Source organism: Lepidochelys olivacea, assembly GCF_965140295.1.
Source record: "Lepidochelys olivacea isolate rLepOli2 genome assembly, chromosome: 1".
Taxonomy (NCBI): domain Eukaryota; kingdom Metazoa; phylum Chordata; order Testudines; family Cheloniidae; genus Lepidochelys; species Lepidochelys olivacea.
The window spans coordinates 33357060-33376791 of NC_140411.1; the positions used below are offsets into that span (position 1 = coordinate 33357060).

General features: G+C 37.8%; 1 protein-coding gene across 3 annotated transcripts in view; it reads left to right on the forward strand.

The window, feature by feature from the left end:
• Positions 1-19732, forward strand: part of ARHGAP42 (Rho GTPase activating protein 42) — a 313472-nt gene that overhangs the window by 249178 nt on the left and 44562 nt on the right. For all 3 annotated transcript variants that reach the window (XM_084617969.1, XM_084617968.1, XM_084617970.1), the window contains 7 exons: positions 4371-4449; positions 5391-5430; positions 11106-11168; positions 12946-13020; positions 14352-14436; positions 15848-15906; positions 16767-16872. In XM_084617969.1, coding sequence (XP_084474095.1) covers positions 4371-4449; positions 5391-5430; positions 11106-11168; positions 12946-13020; positions 14352-14436; positions 15848-15906; positions 16767-16872 — 507 coding nt within the window. The remainder of the gene's footprint in view (positions 1-4370; positions 4450-5390; positions 5431-11105; positions 11169-12945; positions 13021-14351; positions 14437-15847; positions 15907-16766; positions 16873-19732) is intronic.

The following is a 19732-nucleotide window of genomic DNA, read 5'->3' on the forward strand; positions in this document are numbered from 1 at the left end:
ATAAACAGAATTAGTAAATTCACACTATTTATATTAATCTTTCATGGTCTTTCTCTGAGAAATATTTTGTGACTACAATAATAATAGTAATGTACTATGCAGCCATGTCACTATTTTATAACATGTTAATTTTGTGGTGAATTTTGTGCTTGTGAAAGATAAATATACTTGTAATCTGAAGTCCTGTATTAATAGAATAGGTAAAATACAGACATTAACACTGCAAATTAACACTGGTGGGGATATGTTGGGAGTCCCTTCCAACCCTGATATTCTATGATTCTATGAAATTACTTGATATTTGGTGCCCTTGAATTTCAGAAATTTGGGCAAAACTGGGTTGTTCTTGTTCTGGTTTTGTTTTAAAAAAAAACATAAGTTACAATTTTGTTTTGGAAAACCAAAATCAGAGAGTGGTTCAAATGCAAAGATCAAAATGTATCAGAACTAATTTTATCAGACAAAATGATGGTAGTGCTATTGTAAGATAGTTAAAAAGTGAGTTTTGTCTTTTAATTTTTAGAAAGATCTTAAATTCTTTCAGTTCTCTTTAAATGGAGTTATACGCTTGGAATAAAACTTGTTAATTTTAACTTGGTTTAACAAGTCTTGTTTATTTTGACTTGCTTTAACAAGTTAAAATGCAGAGAGCTTACACCTAAATGTTTTCTGAAAACGTAGACAAAAAAGTTGAAAGCACACTAGTTCACAGGGTTGCTTAAAATACTATTATGAGAAGGAGACTGACAAAAAGTCAAGTTTTGAAATCGGTTCCATATTTAACAGGAAACTAGTGGAGGTTTATGTAAGTCAGCAGAGTAGATAAAAAGTTCTGGTCCTCATGATACCAAGAAATAATCAGTTGGCAGGCAGCCCATATGCAAAGAGTGGCACTAATCACTTCTGGATGACATAAATTGAAACTTGGCTTCCTCTGTGAAAGGGAGACTCTGATGTCAAGTGTATTTGTAATGATAAAATACTTCCTTGCTGTTCCATGTTTTTTAATTTATACAGTAATAAAACATAGGGGAATTGGGAAGAACACAAAGTTGCTAACGACTGACTTTAAATTACTGCATACTGATTTTAAAGATTAGGCTTAAGTTTTTTTAAGATGTAATCCTGAGCATTGTTGAGTATCCTCAACAGTGATTAATTTCAGTCAGAAAGGAAGAGCATTTGGTAACTTGCAGGATTTGGCCTTCACTGAATACTCATACAGTTTATAAGATACAACAAAGTCTTTAAAGACCTGGAAAGGGCTGTCATGAGCAACTCTTCCTCCACCTCCAAGCCTCTCATCTCATGAGACTCCATCCTCTCCCACCGAGTACTCAGAATCTATATGGAGATGTTGCAAGTGCTGATAAGACAACATAGACTGAAGTGAACATGTCACTAAACCAGTGGTTTTCAACCTGTGGTCTTGGGACCCTAGAGGTCTGCAGACTGTCTAAGATTCCCAAAGGGCTCTGCACCTCCATTCAAAATTTTTCAGGGATCCACAAATGAAAAAAGATTGAAAACCACTGCACTAAATAAAAGAAACAATCTGATATGAAAACGTTTAAACTGTTAACAGGAAGCAACACGTCTAATTGAAACAATTTAAATTTTACTCAGATGTTGTTCTCAACAGTTTTCAGTTCAGATTTTTATAAGAGTTCTTCTAGTAGTCACTTATCTTTATTGTATTGCAGTACTGTAACCAGTTCTGCACATAACATACATAATATACTTCTTCGAGTGCTTGCTCACGTCCATTTCATTGTAGGTGTGTGTGCTCGCCACATGCACTGGAAGTTTTGCCCTCAGTGGTATCGGTAGGGGACCAGCTCTGGTGCCCACTGGAGTGGCACACATATGCGCCAATATAAGGGGCACCACCAGCTTCCCCCTTCCCTCAGTTCCTTCCTACCGCCAGTGACAGCGCTGGAATGTTTCCTTGCTTTGACAAGCTTCCATGTCCGTACCGTGTCTAGTAGTGAATTTGTTGTATATAGGTTTCAGAGTAGCAGCCGTGTTAGTCTGTATCCGCAAAAAGAAGAGGAGGACTTGTTGCACCTTAAAGACTAACACATTTATTAGAGCATAAGCTTTCGCGAGCTACTGCGCACTTCATTGGATGCATGCAGTGGAAAATACAGTGGGGAGATTTTATATACACCGAGAACATGAAACAATGGGTGTTACCATACAGACTGTAACAAGAGTGATCAGGAAAGGTGAACTATTACCAGCATGAGTGGGGGAAACTTTTGTAGTGATAATCAAGGTGGGCCATTTCCAGCAGTTGACAAGAACAGTAGTGGAGGAAATAAACAAGGGGAAATACTTTTACTTTGTGTAATGACACATCCATTCCCAGTCTTTATTCAAGCCTAAGTTAAGTGTATCCAGTTTGCAAATTAATTCTAATTCAGCAGTCTCTCTTTAGAGTCTGTTTTTGAAGTTTGTTTGTTGAAGAATTGCCATTTTTAGGTCTGTAATCGAGTGACCAAAGAGATTGAAGTGTTCTCTTTTCTTTTTGTTGTATATAGTTGTTTAATGTTGTATAGTTAATAGTTCCCTTAGCGTTAAGCTAGAAAGCATTTGCAAGAGCTTCAGGCCGCGGACCAAGAAGGAGCGGGACATTGATCTCCGAGCGCTCCTTATGGAGTCGGCCCTTGCACCGTCCTCGGAGCCGACAAGATCAGACTCTACTCCAAGCACCATGGCCTCAGTGCAGAGTGTGCCACCAATCCCCATTCCCAGTACCGGCAAAAAAGCTAAGAAAGCCTGGGAGTGCTTTGTCCCATAAAGGGAAGGAGAGAGCTGGCAGAGAGCAAAGATCTGCACGGGGCAGCTCTTCCCTTCCAGACAGTGGCCAAGCTCCGACTCCCGTTGAGCTGTAGAGCCCACTTCAAGAACCGCCTGCCATCCTGGAAAGTGGCAGAGGCACTCAGTACCTGGCGTGCCGTCCACACTGGAGGCCTTTCAGGCCACTAAGGACATACTGTCCCTTCCGGTACCGCCCATGCCGTCCACTGAGGTGCACCATTCGAGGGGTAAACCTGCTCTGGGACCCTTCCAGCAGTCTCCATCCGTGCGGCACTGCTTCCCACCACAGGGGGTGCTCCACCAGCGCTTGCCTGAACAGCACCATCAGCCCCTGGGCGCAGGTTGGCTTACCTGCCAGAGTCCCCATCGTCGGTCCCTGGACTCTAGGTGTCAAGGAGTCACTCTTCATGTGTACTAGTGTAATGGAAATCAGAGTTTGGCCCAAGGTTGTATAGTTTAAAATATTTTGTGAAATATTGTGTGTGGGTGGAAAATGTTTATCAAATCCTAATTTAGGTAGGAGGACTCTTTATGTATATCCCCCTCCCTGTCCCTGTTTTGGTTTGAATCTATAACTTACCCTTTAAATTTTAAATATATATGATGTGTAGAGATGCACAGATTTTAAAGCTATTGGAGAACATTGTGATCATCTAATCTGACCTCTTGCTTGATGCAGGCTGTAGAATTTCACCCGGTAGCTTCTTAATATCTTGTGGTTGAGATAGCACATAATTTGTAGAATAACATCCAATATTCATTTAATGCGGCAGGCTTTTCATTTCTTCTTCAGTATTGTGGAGCTCTGTTTGTGTATATATATATTTTCATATTCTCCAATGTCCTTCATGAAAAATGTTATAATTAAGTGGTGAGTGTACTCTGGGGGGTAATGAGTATAAATTTAGTATCTTTTATTTCTGTATTTGGCAAAGGAAGACTGTGGGTTCGAACAAGGTGTCAAAAGTTTTGCATAGATGGGTCCTAGACAGGTGAGAGCAAAGCTTCTGAAAGTGGCGTTTCTTTGACGCTCCATGTTTGCCACTTTTTGGACTGGCATCACTTTTAAAGTAGCTCACTGATGCAGACAAAAAGATCCAGAACTATTAATTGTTTATACAGCTGAGTTATATATAAGTAATATTTACACTTAGTTGTTAGTAGGTATGTGTGCTTTTGTATCACTAAAAAAACCATTTCTACAGCACCTCTTCCATTAGTTAAGTAGGCACATCTAATGAATTAATTTTATTTTTATCGGCTGTATAAACAATTCATAGTTACACTTTGACACCACATTTCATCTGAGATTCTCAAATGTTAACTAATGAAGTCTTATACTCCCTTGTGACAGAGTAAGTTTTATTATCCCAGTTTCACAGAGACAAAAAACAGACACAAAGGTCAAGATACATGCTTAGCACTACAAAAAAGTAAATAATTATGTTTAGACTAAACCACATTTCCTGTTAAAATTATCTTAAATATCATTGGTTGGAAAAATAATAATTAATATGTTTTAAATAATATATATTTTCTTTTAATAGAAACGGGATCATAACACTACAGGCTTTTTCAGAGTCCAACAGGAAACTTTGGCTGGAAGCTATGGATGGAAAGGAACCAGTAAGGAAATTTGTTATATTATTTATTATGAGTTCAGATTTCTTGTATACAGAAGTGAAAAGAACAAATTGCTGTGCATCTCAAAATATCTCAAACACGGAGAAACAATTTACATAAACTTTTACAACACAATTTGTACGCGCAAACGGTATTTCACAAGCTGTATGGACAAAGCAGTGGCAAAATAAACACGAATGATAAGATAATCATTAAATTAATAATGAAGCAGAAAAAATAGTATATCTCAATCTGTAGTCACGCATTGAGTCACTTATTTTAGTTGGGATATTGACAATCCAGCCAACAGCATATTCGTTGGCATACAGGATACATGTGCACAGGCACAGTTTGTGAATTTGTGCTCTCCAGACTGGTGAGAGCAAGTCATTTTAGGGGTGATGCCTTTGAGCAGCGGTATCGCCACCTTCAGAGAAAAGAAACTGTGATGGAGGCTGGTGAGCGTTGATGAGAGAAGCTCACCTGAGGATTCATCCTGTCATTAACCTACACTTGAGATTTCCATCGAATACATTGGCAAAGCTCCACATGTAGACCCAAAAGGGAGAAAATGATTGTTCAGATTTACGAGCTAGATGGCACCTGGTCTCACTGAACTGGTCCAACCAAGGAGTTAGGGCTGAGAGTAAACAGGGTTCACATATAACCATACAGAATCTACAATTCTGGCTACTCACTACCATCTTTCAGCTACCCAAACGTGTAGTTGAACTGAACTCACATAAGAGAGAGTGCCTGCTAGAGGCAACATTTTAAGTTTTATGCTTGTTAAGCCCATTTACAATGACTGTTTAGTAAATAAATGGCAGGAACAAGGCTTGCACCATGCAACATGCTAATGCAAAATATATTTGCACTGGCTTGAGATCTCTTAACTGACCTGGAAGTCACAAATGTTCATATTGCAATGTTTTCTTTTTCAGATTTACACTTTGCCAGCAATTATTAGCAAGAAGGAAGAAAGTAAGTTTTTTTTAGTTATGTAAAATTATTAAATGTACCTGGATTTCTACAGTATAATGTCCTTGTTTTCAGGCATATTAGGTTACAAATTACATAATTATATTTTCATATATTGCCAAGAATTACTCTTTTCTGTCAACTTGCAAGAAAGAGCATCCTGTCTCAAGGGTCAGTTACATCAGGTGTGAAAAAGTCTTCAATATTTGTATTATAGTCAAATATAAATTGGGAGAAAATCAAATAAATCATGCTTCTGGCTAACCTGGTTCCAAAGCAGTACTCTGTGTATAATGTCATTCTAGATACCTATAGATATATTCATAGTTCTATATATAAATGTCATTCTAGTTACCTATAGATATATTCATAGTTCTATATATAAATGTATGTATAAAATGGACCACCTGTACCTTGACATAATATCCCTGAACATGATAACTTGTTTATGGTCTTCAGATATAGGGATATTATGGCTTTTACTGTGGTGATGGGCAAACATTATGTTATCATGCAGATACTCCATTATATTTGATGTGCGTCTGTGCAGGTGTCTTACTCAATTACACACATACACATACATTATTATTATTCTTTGATTCCCATCCGTCAGCTCAGCAATAACAATGGAGCCGAATGAAGTCTGTCCAGCACTTCCTATCTTGTACCAGCTTCACAGTTTCATTCATATTTAAACGTCTTGTATGTCATTCTTCACTGTGTTTATCCTACACATCCTATAATGTAACATGACTCCTCCCTTTTCATCTCTCAGTCATGTAGCCATTGCTGCTTCCGCTACCAAGCTGAAAAAATCTGGCAATAGGATGCATCCTTGTCTTTCTTCTACAGTCATCCTGAGTCATTCTGTCAGCATCTTGTTTACTCTCACCACGCTAATTGACTTGCTGTAGATGTTTTCTATCCGCTTGATTGATTTTTTGAGGATGCCATACAGTCTCATAACTTTTTGCTAAATGCTCTCAAAAGCCCGTTTGAGGTTTATAAAGTCGTTGTAACAGGTTCAGTTGTGTTCTGTATACTTCTCTGATATCTGTCTTATCATACATAACTGATCTTTTATACTTCATTTTGATCTAAATCCAGCCAGTTCTGCAAGAGCCACTTCCATATACCTCTTCATTCTCCTCTGCAACATTTTGGTGAATACTTTTCCTGGCACACTCACTAAGCTGATCCCTCTGTAGTTTCTTATTCTCACTCCGATCTCTTTTTTTTTTTTTTTTGTAGATCAGAACTATTATCGCTTTCCCTCATTTGTTCGGCACTTGCTTTTGTTTGTAAATCTTGTTGAATAGTTTGTGCATCACATTTACCAAGTGTTCCTCTCCTGCTTGCAGTATCTCTGCAGTTACATTGTCCTTATCTGTTACCTTTTTGTTTTTCAAGATATTTACTTTTGATATCAAGATATCAACTTTCGAGATATTTACTTCTTTGTCTAAGAATTCCAGCATCTTTTTGCCCTCCTTTGTTCTGGGAAGCTTTTCTAGAACCATTTCATCTACTGTGTTCTGCACATTGTACAGCTCTTCAAAATATTATTTCCATCACTTATTCTTCGCTTGTTCATGCTCAATTGCTTCATGTTTGTCTTTCACAGCCAACATCTTCAACTCATATGTCCCACTCAGTTCTCTCATCTTACAATTCCACTCCTGTGCCACATTTCTCTTCACATATTCTTCTACTGCCTTATATTGTTCGCTTATCCAATTGTTTCTGTCTCGCTTTGCTTTTTGTGTTATCTCTCTAAGCAGCCTATTGTATTTAGCTCTAAGACTTTAGTCCTATTTTTTATTCTCCTTCAGCTTCCTATGTTTCTCCCACAGCTGCAGCACTTCATCCATTATCCACCTTGGTCTCTTTGTTTTGGCCTTGTAGCCCAACGCTTGTTCAGCTGCACTTGTAATCCCATTTTTATATTGTTCCACATTGTTCCATGCCCCAGGGTGCAATCTGGACTGTGGAGCCTTGGAGCTTCAAAGCAGCCCTCAGCTTGGCCATTTTTCTGAACCCACAGTCCTGTGTCTGACCAGCAGTTGGGAGGATTTGGGGGGAACCCGGGCCCGCCCTCTAATCCGGGTTCCAGCCCAGGGCCCTGTGGAATGCAGCTGTGTAGAGCACCTCCTGGAACAGCTGTATGACAACTACAACTCCCTGGGCTACTTCTCCATGGCCTCCTCCCAATACCTTCTTTATCCTCACCATAGGACCTTCCTCCTGGTGTCTGATAATGCTTGTACACCTCAGTCCTCCAGCAGTCCGCGTTCTCACTCTCAGCTCCTAATGCCTCTTGCTTCCAGCTCCTCACATGCACACCACAAACTGAAGTGAGCTCCTTTTTAAAACCCAGCTGCCCTGATTAGCCTGCCTTAATTGATTCTAGCAGCTTCTTCATTGGCTGCAGGTGTTCTAATCAGCCTGTCTTAATTGTCTCCAGAAAGTTGCTGATTGTTCTGGAACCTTCCCCATTACCTTACCCAGGGAAAAGGGACCTACTTAGCCTGGGGCTAATATATCTGCCTTCTATTACTCTACTATAGCCATCTGGCCCGACCCTGTCACAAAACATATAGCAAAATCTCATAATTTCATATACAATGAAGATACACACTTTTAAACAGGATAATGAAATTCAGCAAATCATAACTTTTCAAGTGATACCTAACAAGACATACTTTGTACAAAATGTCATAACCATATACAGGGAATCATTAAAAAAGGGATAGAGAATAAGATGGAGAATATCTTACTGCCCTTATATAAATCCATGGTATGCCCACATCTTGAATACTGCATACAGATGTGGTCCCCTCATCTCAAAAAAGATATATTGGCATTAGAAAAGGTTCAGAAAAGGGCAACTAAAATGATTAGGGGGTTGGAACAGGTCCCATATGAGGAGAGATTAAAGGGGCTAGGACTTTTCAGCTTGGAAAAGAGGAGACTGAGGGGGGATATGATAGAGGTCTAAAATCATGAGTGGTGTGGAGAAAGTGAATAAGGAAAAGTTATTTACTTGTTCCCATAATATAAGAACTGGGAGCCACCAAATGAAATTAATGGGCAGCAGGTTTAAAACAAATAAAAGGAAGTTCTTCTTCACTCAGCGCATAGTCAACCTGTGGAACTCCTTGCCTGAGGAGGTTGTGAAGGCTAGGACTGTAACAGGGTTTAAAAGAGAACTGGATAAATTCATGGAGGTTAAGTCCATTAGTGGCTATTAGCCAGGATGGGTAAGGAATGGTGTCTGTAGCCTCTGTTTGTCAGAGGGTGGTGATGGATGGCAGGAGAGAGATCACTTGATCATTACCTGTTAGGTTCACTCCCTGTGGGGCACCTGGCATTGGCCACTGTCAGTAGACAGGATACTGGGCTGGATGAACCTTTGATCTGACTCAGTATGGCCATTCATATGTTCTTAAGTGGTGGATATGTGCGTACCAGGGATAACCTGGGGTACAGTATGTCACACATGTCTCTTCGGTGTTCATTTTTTCTTTCACTGAAGATGTGATATTTTTCCACATGAATTCTTTGTACGTTTTCCTGAAATCTGTCTCTTTCAGTTTGTCCATGGCGTAGATCTTAGTTCTTGGCACTTCTTCAGTTGCTTTCAGCCTCAACCTATTGCTGCCAGCCCTAATTTATTATCTGATCCAATATCAGCTGCAAATGATCTGCATGAGAACAGACTTGATTCACAAGTACAAAGTCTGTCATGTTCTTCGTTTGTCCATTAGGTGACATATGTCCACTTCTTCTGCGGCTTTCTTTGTTGAAATAGTGTGTTTGTTACCAACAGGTTGTTGCTTAAGCAGAAATTTAGTAGCCTTTCTCCTCTTACATTTTCTTCATCTAATCCAACTCTGCCTATGGCTGCAGCCCAGGAATTCCAGTCCAATTCTACTTTTGCATTCAAATCTCGCATCACCAATAATATGTCTTGTCTTGAAACTTTTTGGATTGTTTTCTGTAGATGATTATAAAAATATTCAGTTTCTTCCTTGGGTGCTGCCGATGTTGGCTCATATACTTGTACTACGGTAACTGCACCAGATTTGATTCTGAATCTCACCTTCAGCATACAAGGAGATATTGGGTTAAATGCCATGAGAGCCTATTTTACCTTTGGCTTTAGCACCAATGCAACACCATCGTCCACCATCGTCTCTTACCAATGTCAATATTCTAGGTTAATCATGGTAGAATTCTCCTTTATCTTCTCAATATCTCGTTTCACATAGACCAGTGATTTGCCACTTCTCTCTTTTCAACTCGTGGATCATTACCACAAGTGCTCCATTTATAAGTGAACCATTATACCAGGCCTTACATCCCATGTTCCAATAAATATCCTTCAGCTTCATCATGTAATTCCCCGACCTGCGTGTTGTTCTACGTACTTCGCATACTATCAATTGGAGCTGACCCATGTTTGTCCCAGTGACGACCGAGCCAGCATATTTTCTTTCTCTTACCAATCCTCATTCAGATTCTATGGTCCGGTATTCGCCAGGTGTTCTACCACGACTCCTGTCTTTATGGCTGATCAGCGTATTGTAATCCGTCTGCAACACTCCTTTAAGCTACCCACTCGCTTGCTTCAGCACCATTTCCACCAGTGTTATTCTTTGAGAGGTGTTTTTGCTGGCTTTGCCTTAGGAGACTTTGTGCATTTGGACAGCCAGCTGTGCCCTTTCCCCAGTCTTTATTACCGCTAGCTATCCTCATTAGGTTTAGCATGCCAGCCAAAGCAAAGTCATAGGGTGTGGTGCTGCAGTACACTCACGTCAATTTGGAACCACTTGTGAGAGCTGAGTAGTCACCCGGAGCAACTGCAAGCAAGCCACACCTTGTGGATGTGGCTGTCTTCATGCAGAGGTACTACCTTTTCAGCTGTCCCATACATACATACCCGCACAAGCCTGAGATTTTCAGTGGATCCTAAGGAAATTAGGCGCCGGAACCCCTGGAAATCAATGGGAGATGGGCACCTAATTCCCTTTGGTGCCTTTGAAAATCCAAGCCACAGTATATACTTTATTAAGATATAGTAAGACAATCATAAAATATATTATTCGTGTCCTAGGCCCTGGTCCTGGAAAGCCTTACACTCATGCTCATTTTTATGCATGGTTAGTAGTCTCATTTAAATTAATTGACATTGAGTGTGTGAAGTGAAGCACCTGTGTACGTCTCTGCAGAGCTGGGGCTATAAACAGCAAAGTATTGAGCTGAGGGAAAGGTGTCTAGTAGAAACTGTAGGCATCTGTGTATGGTTCATTCTCTTAATGTTTTGTTTCTGTATTCTTAGAATGTGCATCCTTTTATACAAAGACACGCTTTCAGCCATACAAGTGGTGGGGTTAGGATACCACACTTTTATTTCTAACAGATGTTAAAGAATTCTGGTTTTGAAATCTTACATACTAAAAATATAACAACAAACACACATGAATGTACTAATGAGCAGAAATTTTGATTGCATTCTTTTTGGATAGAGATGTAATTAAGCAATAATATAAAGAACAGTTACCGGTGCTATGCTCTTATGGACAAATGTACAGAGCTCACATCTGATCCTAACATTAAGATGTTGCTAAATGGAAAGGCAGATTAAAGTAAATAATGTACTTTTCTTCAATTTATAGTGTTCTTAAATGAAGCAGGTTTTAACTTTGTGAGGAAATGTATTCATGCTGTGGAGACAAGAGGTATGTATTAGATTACATTCTATATATTACATAGTATGCATATGGTTTTCTCTGACATAGGTTACTTTACAATGATTAAACAGAAAATATTTTCCAGGTGCATTTTGGAATCTCTGTGTCACTCAACTTGTACTTTTCACTGCTTTTTATACCTGAAACACTGTTGCCAAAATCTTCCATAAAGACTCTTTAATTTATCATTTAAGTATAAATTATAGCAACTTCTTGTTTTAAAAAAAGTTAACACTTTTCTGTTATTAGTCATTTAATGCTCAGTTGTACTTAATACACATTGGGACAAATTTATCCCTAGCTTACTCCCTTAGCTTTATTTGCCTTACGCCAGGCATACATTTCACCCATTGTTATCCATTGTCTGTGTTTAATAACTGAAATTCAATCGTAGGCAAAGTATGCACTATATGGGAAGAACAACAAAATAATAGTCTAGCTACTGCTGATTTAGTATTTTACTACTCAAAATAAATCAGTCCTCGGTTATTCCTATGTAACCTTCTGAAAGAAATAAGGTCACTTGCTCCTTACTGAGAGCAGAATTTTGGCCATTATGTTGAAAGGGGCACCAATAATACAAGTATTTTTAAATGGTAAAACTTGATATGACAAATAGACAAAATTTAATAACATCAAAATTAAAATTAAATATATGTATTAGGAATGATTTTCTAAACAGATTGGCTGAACTTAAGAAGCATCCTATTGTTTAGGCTTTTGAGATTGTGACAAATTATAATTGTTTTTTCTCAAACATCCTCAGAAAAGAACTTTGCCATGGTTACACCTAAGAACTCTGTATAGTAAAAGGTGCTAAGGGAAAAAAAGAGATCAAGTCAAGATCTGTTTCTGACTTGATTTTTTACCATAGCTCAATATTGCTTTGAAAATCAAGGTTCATGAAATTCCCATCCTCTGTGTGTTAAAATATAATGCTATAAAGGTCTGAAATAGAACATTATCCAGTAGCATTTTCCCATACTGTACTATAAAAAAATATTTTTTGCATTTGGGCCATGCCTTTCTCAACCATTTGAGGTCAATTGGGACCTAAGGGTGTCTCTTTATCTTGTTTTGGGGCTCTACAAATTAAAACAATCCTGTCATTCAGCATTGACAAAGTAGCTGAAGTACTGCAGATATACAAGGAAAACACTAGACTGTGCAGATATTTTAAGTAGAATTTGTTTGTATCACCAATAAATTCTGTACACAAGTAATTGCTGTGATTGTCAGCAACATTTGGATATGGAGGACATTATTCTGTTCTCATTTGCACTGGTGTAAATTCAGAGTAACTCCATTGAAGTGGCTTGCATTACATAAGTTTACATTTCTTGGTAAATATGAACAGGGCTAAGAACTCAGGACATGCCTCTGGAGTGCTTCTGGGACTTATTTTTCACTTCTCAGACATCATTCCAGTGTCTGCTATAATGGCACCTTTCCGTGAGTCAGTCAGACAGAATGTTGGGTCCTTTTGTGGGGTTTCATTTAATTAACTTGTAGCTAAGATTTGTTTATAAGATGGTGTAATTTCAGTAAAATATGTCTGGTAATTTCCCAAAAATGGGGCTAAATAGTCCAAAGTGGTGTACAGGAATTTAGCTGCATAACTTCCTATAAATTAATGGATGGTTAAACCACATAAACCATTTTGAAAATTTACACCCACATTTCTCACCTATGTGTCCATGTATATGAACATGCTGTACTTTTGGTGCCATGAGTCAGTTCATTATCCTGTATTTTTTCCGTATAGGTATCACAATCTTGGGGCTGTACAGAATAGGAGGTGTAAACTCCAAAGTGCAAAAGCTGATGAATACCATATTTTGTAAGTTTTGGAAGATTTTGCATCAAAAACTCTAATATCCACCAAGGACATTATGACCATTATGATTTCCTCCACTGTCTCTACTCAAAAATGTGTGTACAATAGTAAGTTTAGTTTGCACTTGCAATTACAGGTGGCAAATTAAGTGAGTAAGCATGCAAATAGTTAGCTATGTAACTGGCCACTTGTATACATTGTTACTCAGTTTGTGCAGAGAGTCACTGAAATTGCGTACACAGCCTGGATAGATGTGCATTTTTCACAATTAATTTAGTTCGTTTTTTTAATTTATTAAAAATGAAACAGGAAATCTGTCCAGAGCTCTCAACATCCCTGACACTATTTACAAGGGGAAAAAAAGTTTTACCTCCCAATGATCAACAGGACTCAATCCTCTGTGAAACACAGAACTCCCCTCCCACATTTAATCAAACACTAATTCCACAGCAGCCCGTATAAATGGATGTACATTGCAATATGCCCCAGTGGTCAACAAACCCAGGCTGTTCAGGAAAGCTGGCTCCAGACCTGAGAACAGTCTGCTGCCAGTCCTCTCTCTTAACTTAAGAGGAATCCAACTGGAGTGTGTCTACTGACTGAGGCAGTATGACACAAGGATAGAGGAAGTCTCTCCCATCGGAACACCCCAAGCAAGACCCTTTGGTCTTTACCAATCAAAAACAACATCTTAAATTCAATTAAGAAACAAATGGGCAGTCAGTGCAAATAACGGAACAAAGCTGCAGACAGTTGAGGAAAAATGAGACTCATTGGATTTGTTTATATTTTGCAGCTTGGATTATTTAAATACATCTATAAATCCCTTTCTTCATTTAATTTTTATGCTCAGTTTATTGGATCTGTTTGTCGAGGCATAGAATACCAAACGCCCAGAAGTGTCCCTCAACTTTAGGTTAATATATTACAACCATCATCAAGTATTAACTCACAGTTTATAATATTTTTCTTTTTGGGGGATCATGGGGTTTCACTTATCTTGCTAATCTAGATATAACCACCCTCTTTTTTGAAGATTGCTCTACATCAAAACCAAAGCAACTGGCAACCCCTGTATCACCTTGGGTTTAGTTTACTCTTTGAAGTTGGGCACATAGTTGAGATGTCTGTATACTAGATGCTATTTCATTTTTCTGATACTTGACAAAAATTAAAGGATTTCAATGTATGTTCAAGTTGTTAGTTAATCTGGGTAATAAAATAACCATAAGAAATTATCACCTAATCTTTGTATGTTGTTTAAGTGTTGTGCTGCTTTCCTAACTAGTCTGCTAGTCAAAGTATAACACATTCCTAATTCAATTTTCTACCAGCCCCTAAATCTCCTCCTGATATGGATATTGATATGGACATTTGGGACAATAAAACAATAACAAGTGGACTAAAAAACTACCTCAGGTGAGTATGATGCTCTACATGTATCTCATTTCATGTCCCATTTACCCTTATTTATTGATATTGCATTACCTCTCTTTCACCACCTTAGAACACTAAATATATATATAAAAAGAAAAGGAGTGAGCTGTAGCTCACGAAAGCTTATGCTCAAATAAATTTTTTAGTCTCTAAGGTGCCACAAGTACTCCTTTTCTTTTTGCGAATACAGACTAACACAGCTGCTACTCTGAAACCTAAATATATATAGTGATTTTGGCTAGCCTAAAAATATTCCAGTGGTTATTTATTTTAATGAACCTGCATTTGTTTATGCTATCTGTCTGCCTGCTATTGAATCAGTTGTGCTCTATAAAACCCTACATTTGGAGGGGGGAAAAGTTAATTGCATTTGTTGATCTGTAAATCCTTTATCTAAACTGCACAGAATGAGACACTAAATCTTTCTAATTTGTGAAATCCTTTATCTAAATTGCACAGCATGGTATTTCACTAATTTATTGTTAAAGCAGGGTAAAATCATGGCTCCCTGCATAAATGTTAATTCTCATTTCATATCCTGTTATACAGGTCACTTTACAGGAATTGGGAATAAATATATCCCCAAACAATTAGAAAATTCATGCTAAACCTTCAGCAATTTGGAAACCCTTTAAAAATAAGAGTCATGATTTTCTAGAGTGACTGTGATTTTGGAGTCCTCAACTTTTGGGTGCCAATTTTTGACACTTTGAAGGGACCAAGCTTGCAGAGGCTAGGTGTTCAGCACTTCCTAAAAATGGAAACCTCTGAAACTCAATCAAGTTGGTCACCCAAAAATGGAGGCATCGAAAATCACTAATCACTTTTGAAAATCTTGGTTAGGTTGAGGTTGTTACTTATGCAATTTTATAATAAGAAATTGCAGTAATAATGTTTCTTATGACTGCAGACAATTCGTAGGTTGCCTTTTGACTGAAGAGTCTTCCCAGTTCACTACATATCAGGATTTCAGTGCCACACGGGAGTCTTCATGATATATATGGATTTCACCAGCTGAGGCTTGAAGCCTAATTGTCCCCTCACTTTTCCACCTTCAGCAAAACTGCTGATGACTTCGGTGGAGTTATTCCTGTTTTTACAGCTTTGTAAGTGAGAAGGCAGTCAGGCCCTTGGTCTGTGATAAAGGCCATGGTATTGGTATTCCTGATTAAATTACTCACAGAGTGGCACTGGATTTAGCTAGAGAAAATTTTCATCAGACCTTGCACGTGACTGAATGGTGCTATGGTTGTAGCCTGTAGGCAATGAATTCGTTTCACTGGCACCCAGATGCTAATCATATTGAAATAGTAGCAACAGCAATAAAATACAAGCAAGGATTTTTAGAAGTAATACATTTTCTAAAATTATGTTTTTTAAATTTTATGACCAGGTGTCTTACAGAACCACTGATGACCTTCAAGTTGCACAAGGATTTCATTGTTGCCGTTAGTAAGTAAAACACTAAAGAAATTAGTAACTCTTCAGGAGAGTAATACTTTTTTTGATCCATCTCTCACCCACTGTTTCTGGAGAACTTTCCTTACAATATATTTTCCCATGTTCTGCCTACTTTTGTTTCAAATAACCCAGGCAATGATTTATTTCAAGAGATATGAAACTATACATATGTGGACATGATTATGTATTTGTAGTGCATTAGCACCAACTGGCCCCAGTCATAAGCTCCAGGCTCACTGTGCTGTGTTCTATACTAACATAATAAAAAGACAGTTCCTGCCCCAAGGAACTCAGAATCGAAGTATGTATATACATAATATTCTCTCTCCCTCCCTCTTCCACACACACACACACACACAAAATCTCTGTTAAAAGAATATTAAAGTTTCAAAGTCAAGCATTCGAAAGTTAATAAATGCTAAAATTAAGGTTCTCTGTGCAACCTTAATTTTTTGGATTTTTTTCTGATATTTACAAATACATAAAGTGCTAATTATCCTCGTCCCTCCTCAAACCACCATAAGAGTAAATATAGATGAGGGCTAGATGCTGTTAAGGATCATTGGGTCAAATCTTGGCTCTTTTGAAATCAATGGCAAAACTCCTGCTGACTTCAGTATTTCACCCATTGTATTAACTGAGTTTATTTGAAGTACAATTTCCAGAATGTTCATGTAATAAACATACCTGCATTGTTCTCAGATTTTTGGAAGGCTATTTTAACAGCAGATTGATGGTTTGCCTTATTGTAATGTGCAGTGTGCCCTAGTCGAGAGTTATTGACACCATCCTTACACACATCTTTGGGTGCACCTTAATATAATAACATGCTCCTTATTTTTATTTAACAGAATCCGATGACCAAAACTACAGGGTTGAGGCAGTACATGCACTTGTTCATAAATTACCAGAGAAAAACAGGGAGATGCTGGACATCCTAATCAAGCATTTGGTCAAGTAATTCCACCATTATTTTTATCTGTTTGGTGTTTGGGGGTGTGGACTTGGATGTGGGTTTCTTTTCCCCCTTTTGTTTGTCAATTCTGGCTATTCAAGTTTGTTTGGGTTTTTTTACCTGAGAAGATAAGTACTTGAAAATTACATCAGACTTGTAAAATGCAGGACAAAATTTTGTGACCAAAGAACTGCCAACTAGAAATAGGATCATAACTCAGAGCCCTGGATGTTCTCAGAAAGTGATTGTACGTATTAAATGGGACTAATTCATATAACTGTTCTCAATTCTGCTCTGAGTGCATGAGTTAACACCAATGAAATTGAATTGATGACCAAAGCTGTCCTTATGATTCACCCATTATTTTAGCAGAGTTTATATGAAGTACAATTCCCAGAATGTTCATGTAATAAATATAACTGATCCATAACTGATGACCTTTACCCTGTCTCAGTTAGTGCTCAATACCAGATGATTCAGAAGAAAGTTTAAGAACCCTGTCATAGCAGATGTGAAAAAATCTGTGCGTTTCCTCCTCCACCCTGCACCTCAAATGAGATCTCACTCTGATCTCTAATGGATAGACATTGGCTTTATCCAGAAGAATGAGATTTTTATATCCCTTCCAAAATATTTATCATTAATTATGATAACTCTGGATATTCTTGATAGCTATATAAATCCCCAGTCTCTTCTTGAATCTTGCTAAATGCTTGTCATCAGCAACTTCATATAGCAATGAGTACCACAGTCTAATTATGCCTTGTGTGAAAAACTTCCCTTTTATCAGTTTTGAATCTGCCACCCTTTAATTTCATTGACTGTCCCTTTGTTCTTATGTTATGAGATAAGGAAGATATAAAATCCTGTTCTACTCTCTCTAGACCATTCGTTATTTTGTTTATTTCTCTTTCTCATCTCCTTTCCAAAGTAAACCCAATCTTTTCAATCTCTCTTCAGATGATAGTTTTTCCAGGCCCTTTATCATTCTCGTTGCTCTTTTCTGAACACCTTCCAGTTCCGCACGATCCTTTTTGAGATAAGGTGATGAGTACTGCACATAGTATTCCAGCTGAGGCAATACCATTGGTTTTTATAAAGGCATTAGATTATTTTCCATCCCATTCCTTATGCGTCCACATATCTTCTTTGTTTTGTTCATCTCAGCTCTACACTGAGCAGAGGTTTCCATTGAACCATCCACAATGATGCCCAGGTCCTTCTCCTGAGTTGATAGTTAATTTAAAACCCTGTAAGATAAATGAGTAATTTATATTTTTCCCTCCAATGTGCACTCTTGCTTCTATTAAAAAAACACACTGTATGATTTGGTGGCTATGTAATATAAGTCACAATATTTTAATTTGTTTTAATCCTTCCTTGTACTTCCTTTCCCTATCCCTCTTCCCTGTATCTATCTGCATATGTTTGTCTAATCCCAGATTTCATGCCCTTTGAGACATAGACAGGTTTGGGTTTTTTTTAAGAAAAAGAGAACCTCTGAAAAGGAGCATGCACAGTTATGATGCTATGTAAATATATCATAATACATTAGCAAACAGACAAACAATGGAGACTTGACACTGTCTTCCAAAAAAGAAAAGAAGTATTTCACTCTTTGAAAAACTTCCCATGCAAATTACACATTTGCCATCTTGAGAGTAGAGATCATTTCATAATGTGCTTGAATAACTCCATACTTCCAGAATACAGGTAGCCAGGAGTCTGCAGACTGGTAATATCCAAAATTTAGTGTCACTGTGATACAGCGAAGAGCGAGATTTCCAGGAGAAAGCAATTGTGCCTTGATGAATGAGGCATGCAGCCACCTGAAATGTCTGATTGTGTGGGTCTGAATCTATTCAATACCCCAGCAAAAATAACACTAGTGAAGAGAAAATTGGTTATCAAAATGTTCCATATTACAAGCATTCTGAGCAGCAATTCTTTTTTTTTTCTTTCCTTTTGCAACAAAGTGAGCCTTTGATGCTATATCCGAATTTCTGCCTAGTCATTTATTGTCAGAATAATATTAAATACATCATTCCATTTATTAACTAAATGAACCAATTTGTCACCAAGGAAACCCAAGTATAGGGAAAACATGACTCTTTGTGTTCTATAGTCTATATTTTGAGATTATATAGTTTGTTTAAAAGACCTTAAAACTTTTTGTCCAGGACAATAACTTGTGCTTCTAAAAAAATAACTCATTTTCATGATTTGGGCCTCAAATGAGCATCTGTCTTCCAGAATTGTTGCTTAAACAGAAATCTGAGATGTTTTAAGCTACTCTTAATTAGGCAAAATAGAAGCTGTATGCAGTAGAAGGCATTTATATTCCTCAATTTTTATCTGGTTATCATGAATCCAAAGAAATGAATACTATTTTTTACTGGATCTCAGTGTAAATGGGGTATCAAAGTCTGCACTTTGAAATGGAAAGGGAATATTTTTTATATTCATGGTCTCACTTCTCCGGTCATCCCATTATTTTCTGTGCTGCAGAGAATTCTGTTATCCACTCATTACTATATGTACCTAGTACTAACAGCTCAACAATCAGAATGAGAGAGGTCATGGGGTCTATACCCACGATTGGGAGCCAGCAACTCCTGAGATTTGATCCTGCTTCTGACAGATTCCCTCTGTGACCTGTGGAAAGTCATTTAATATTCCCACCTCAGTTTTCCCATCTTTGTAATGGGGATGGTTTGTTACATACCATATACTATCTTTGTTATTGTACTTGCCTACCAAACAATGGTGCTCTGAGGATTAATTTAGTTATTTTTTATATACTGCTTTAAAAACAAAATGAGCTACCAGTATGTATGGGCCAAGTGATCTTACTTAAAAAAG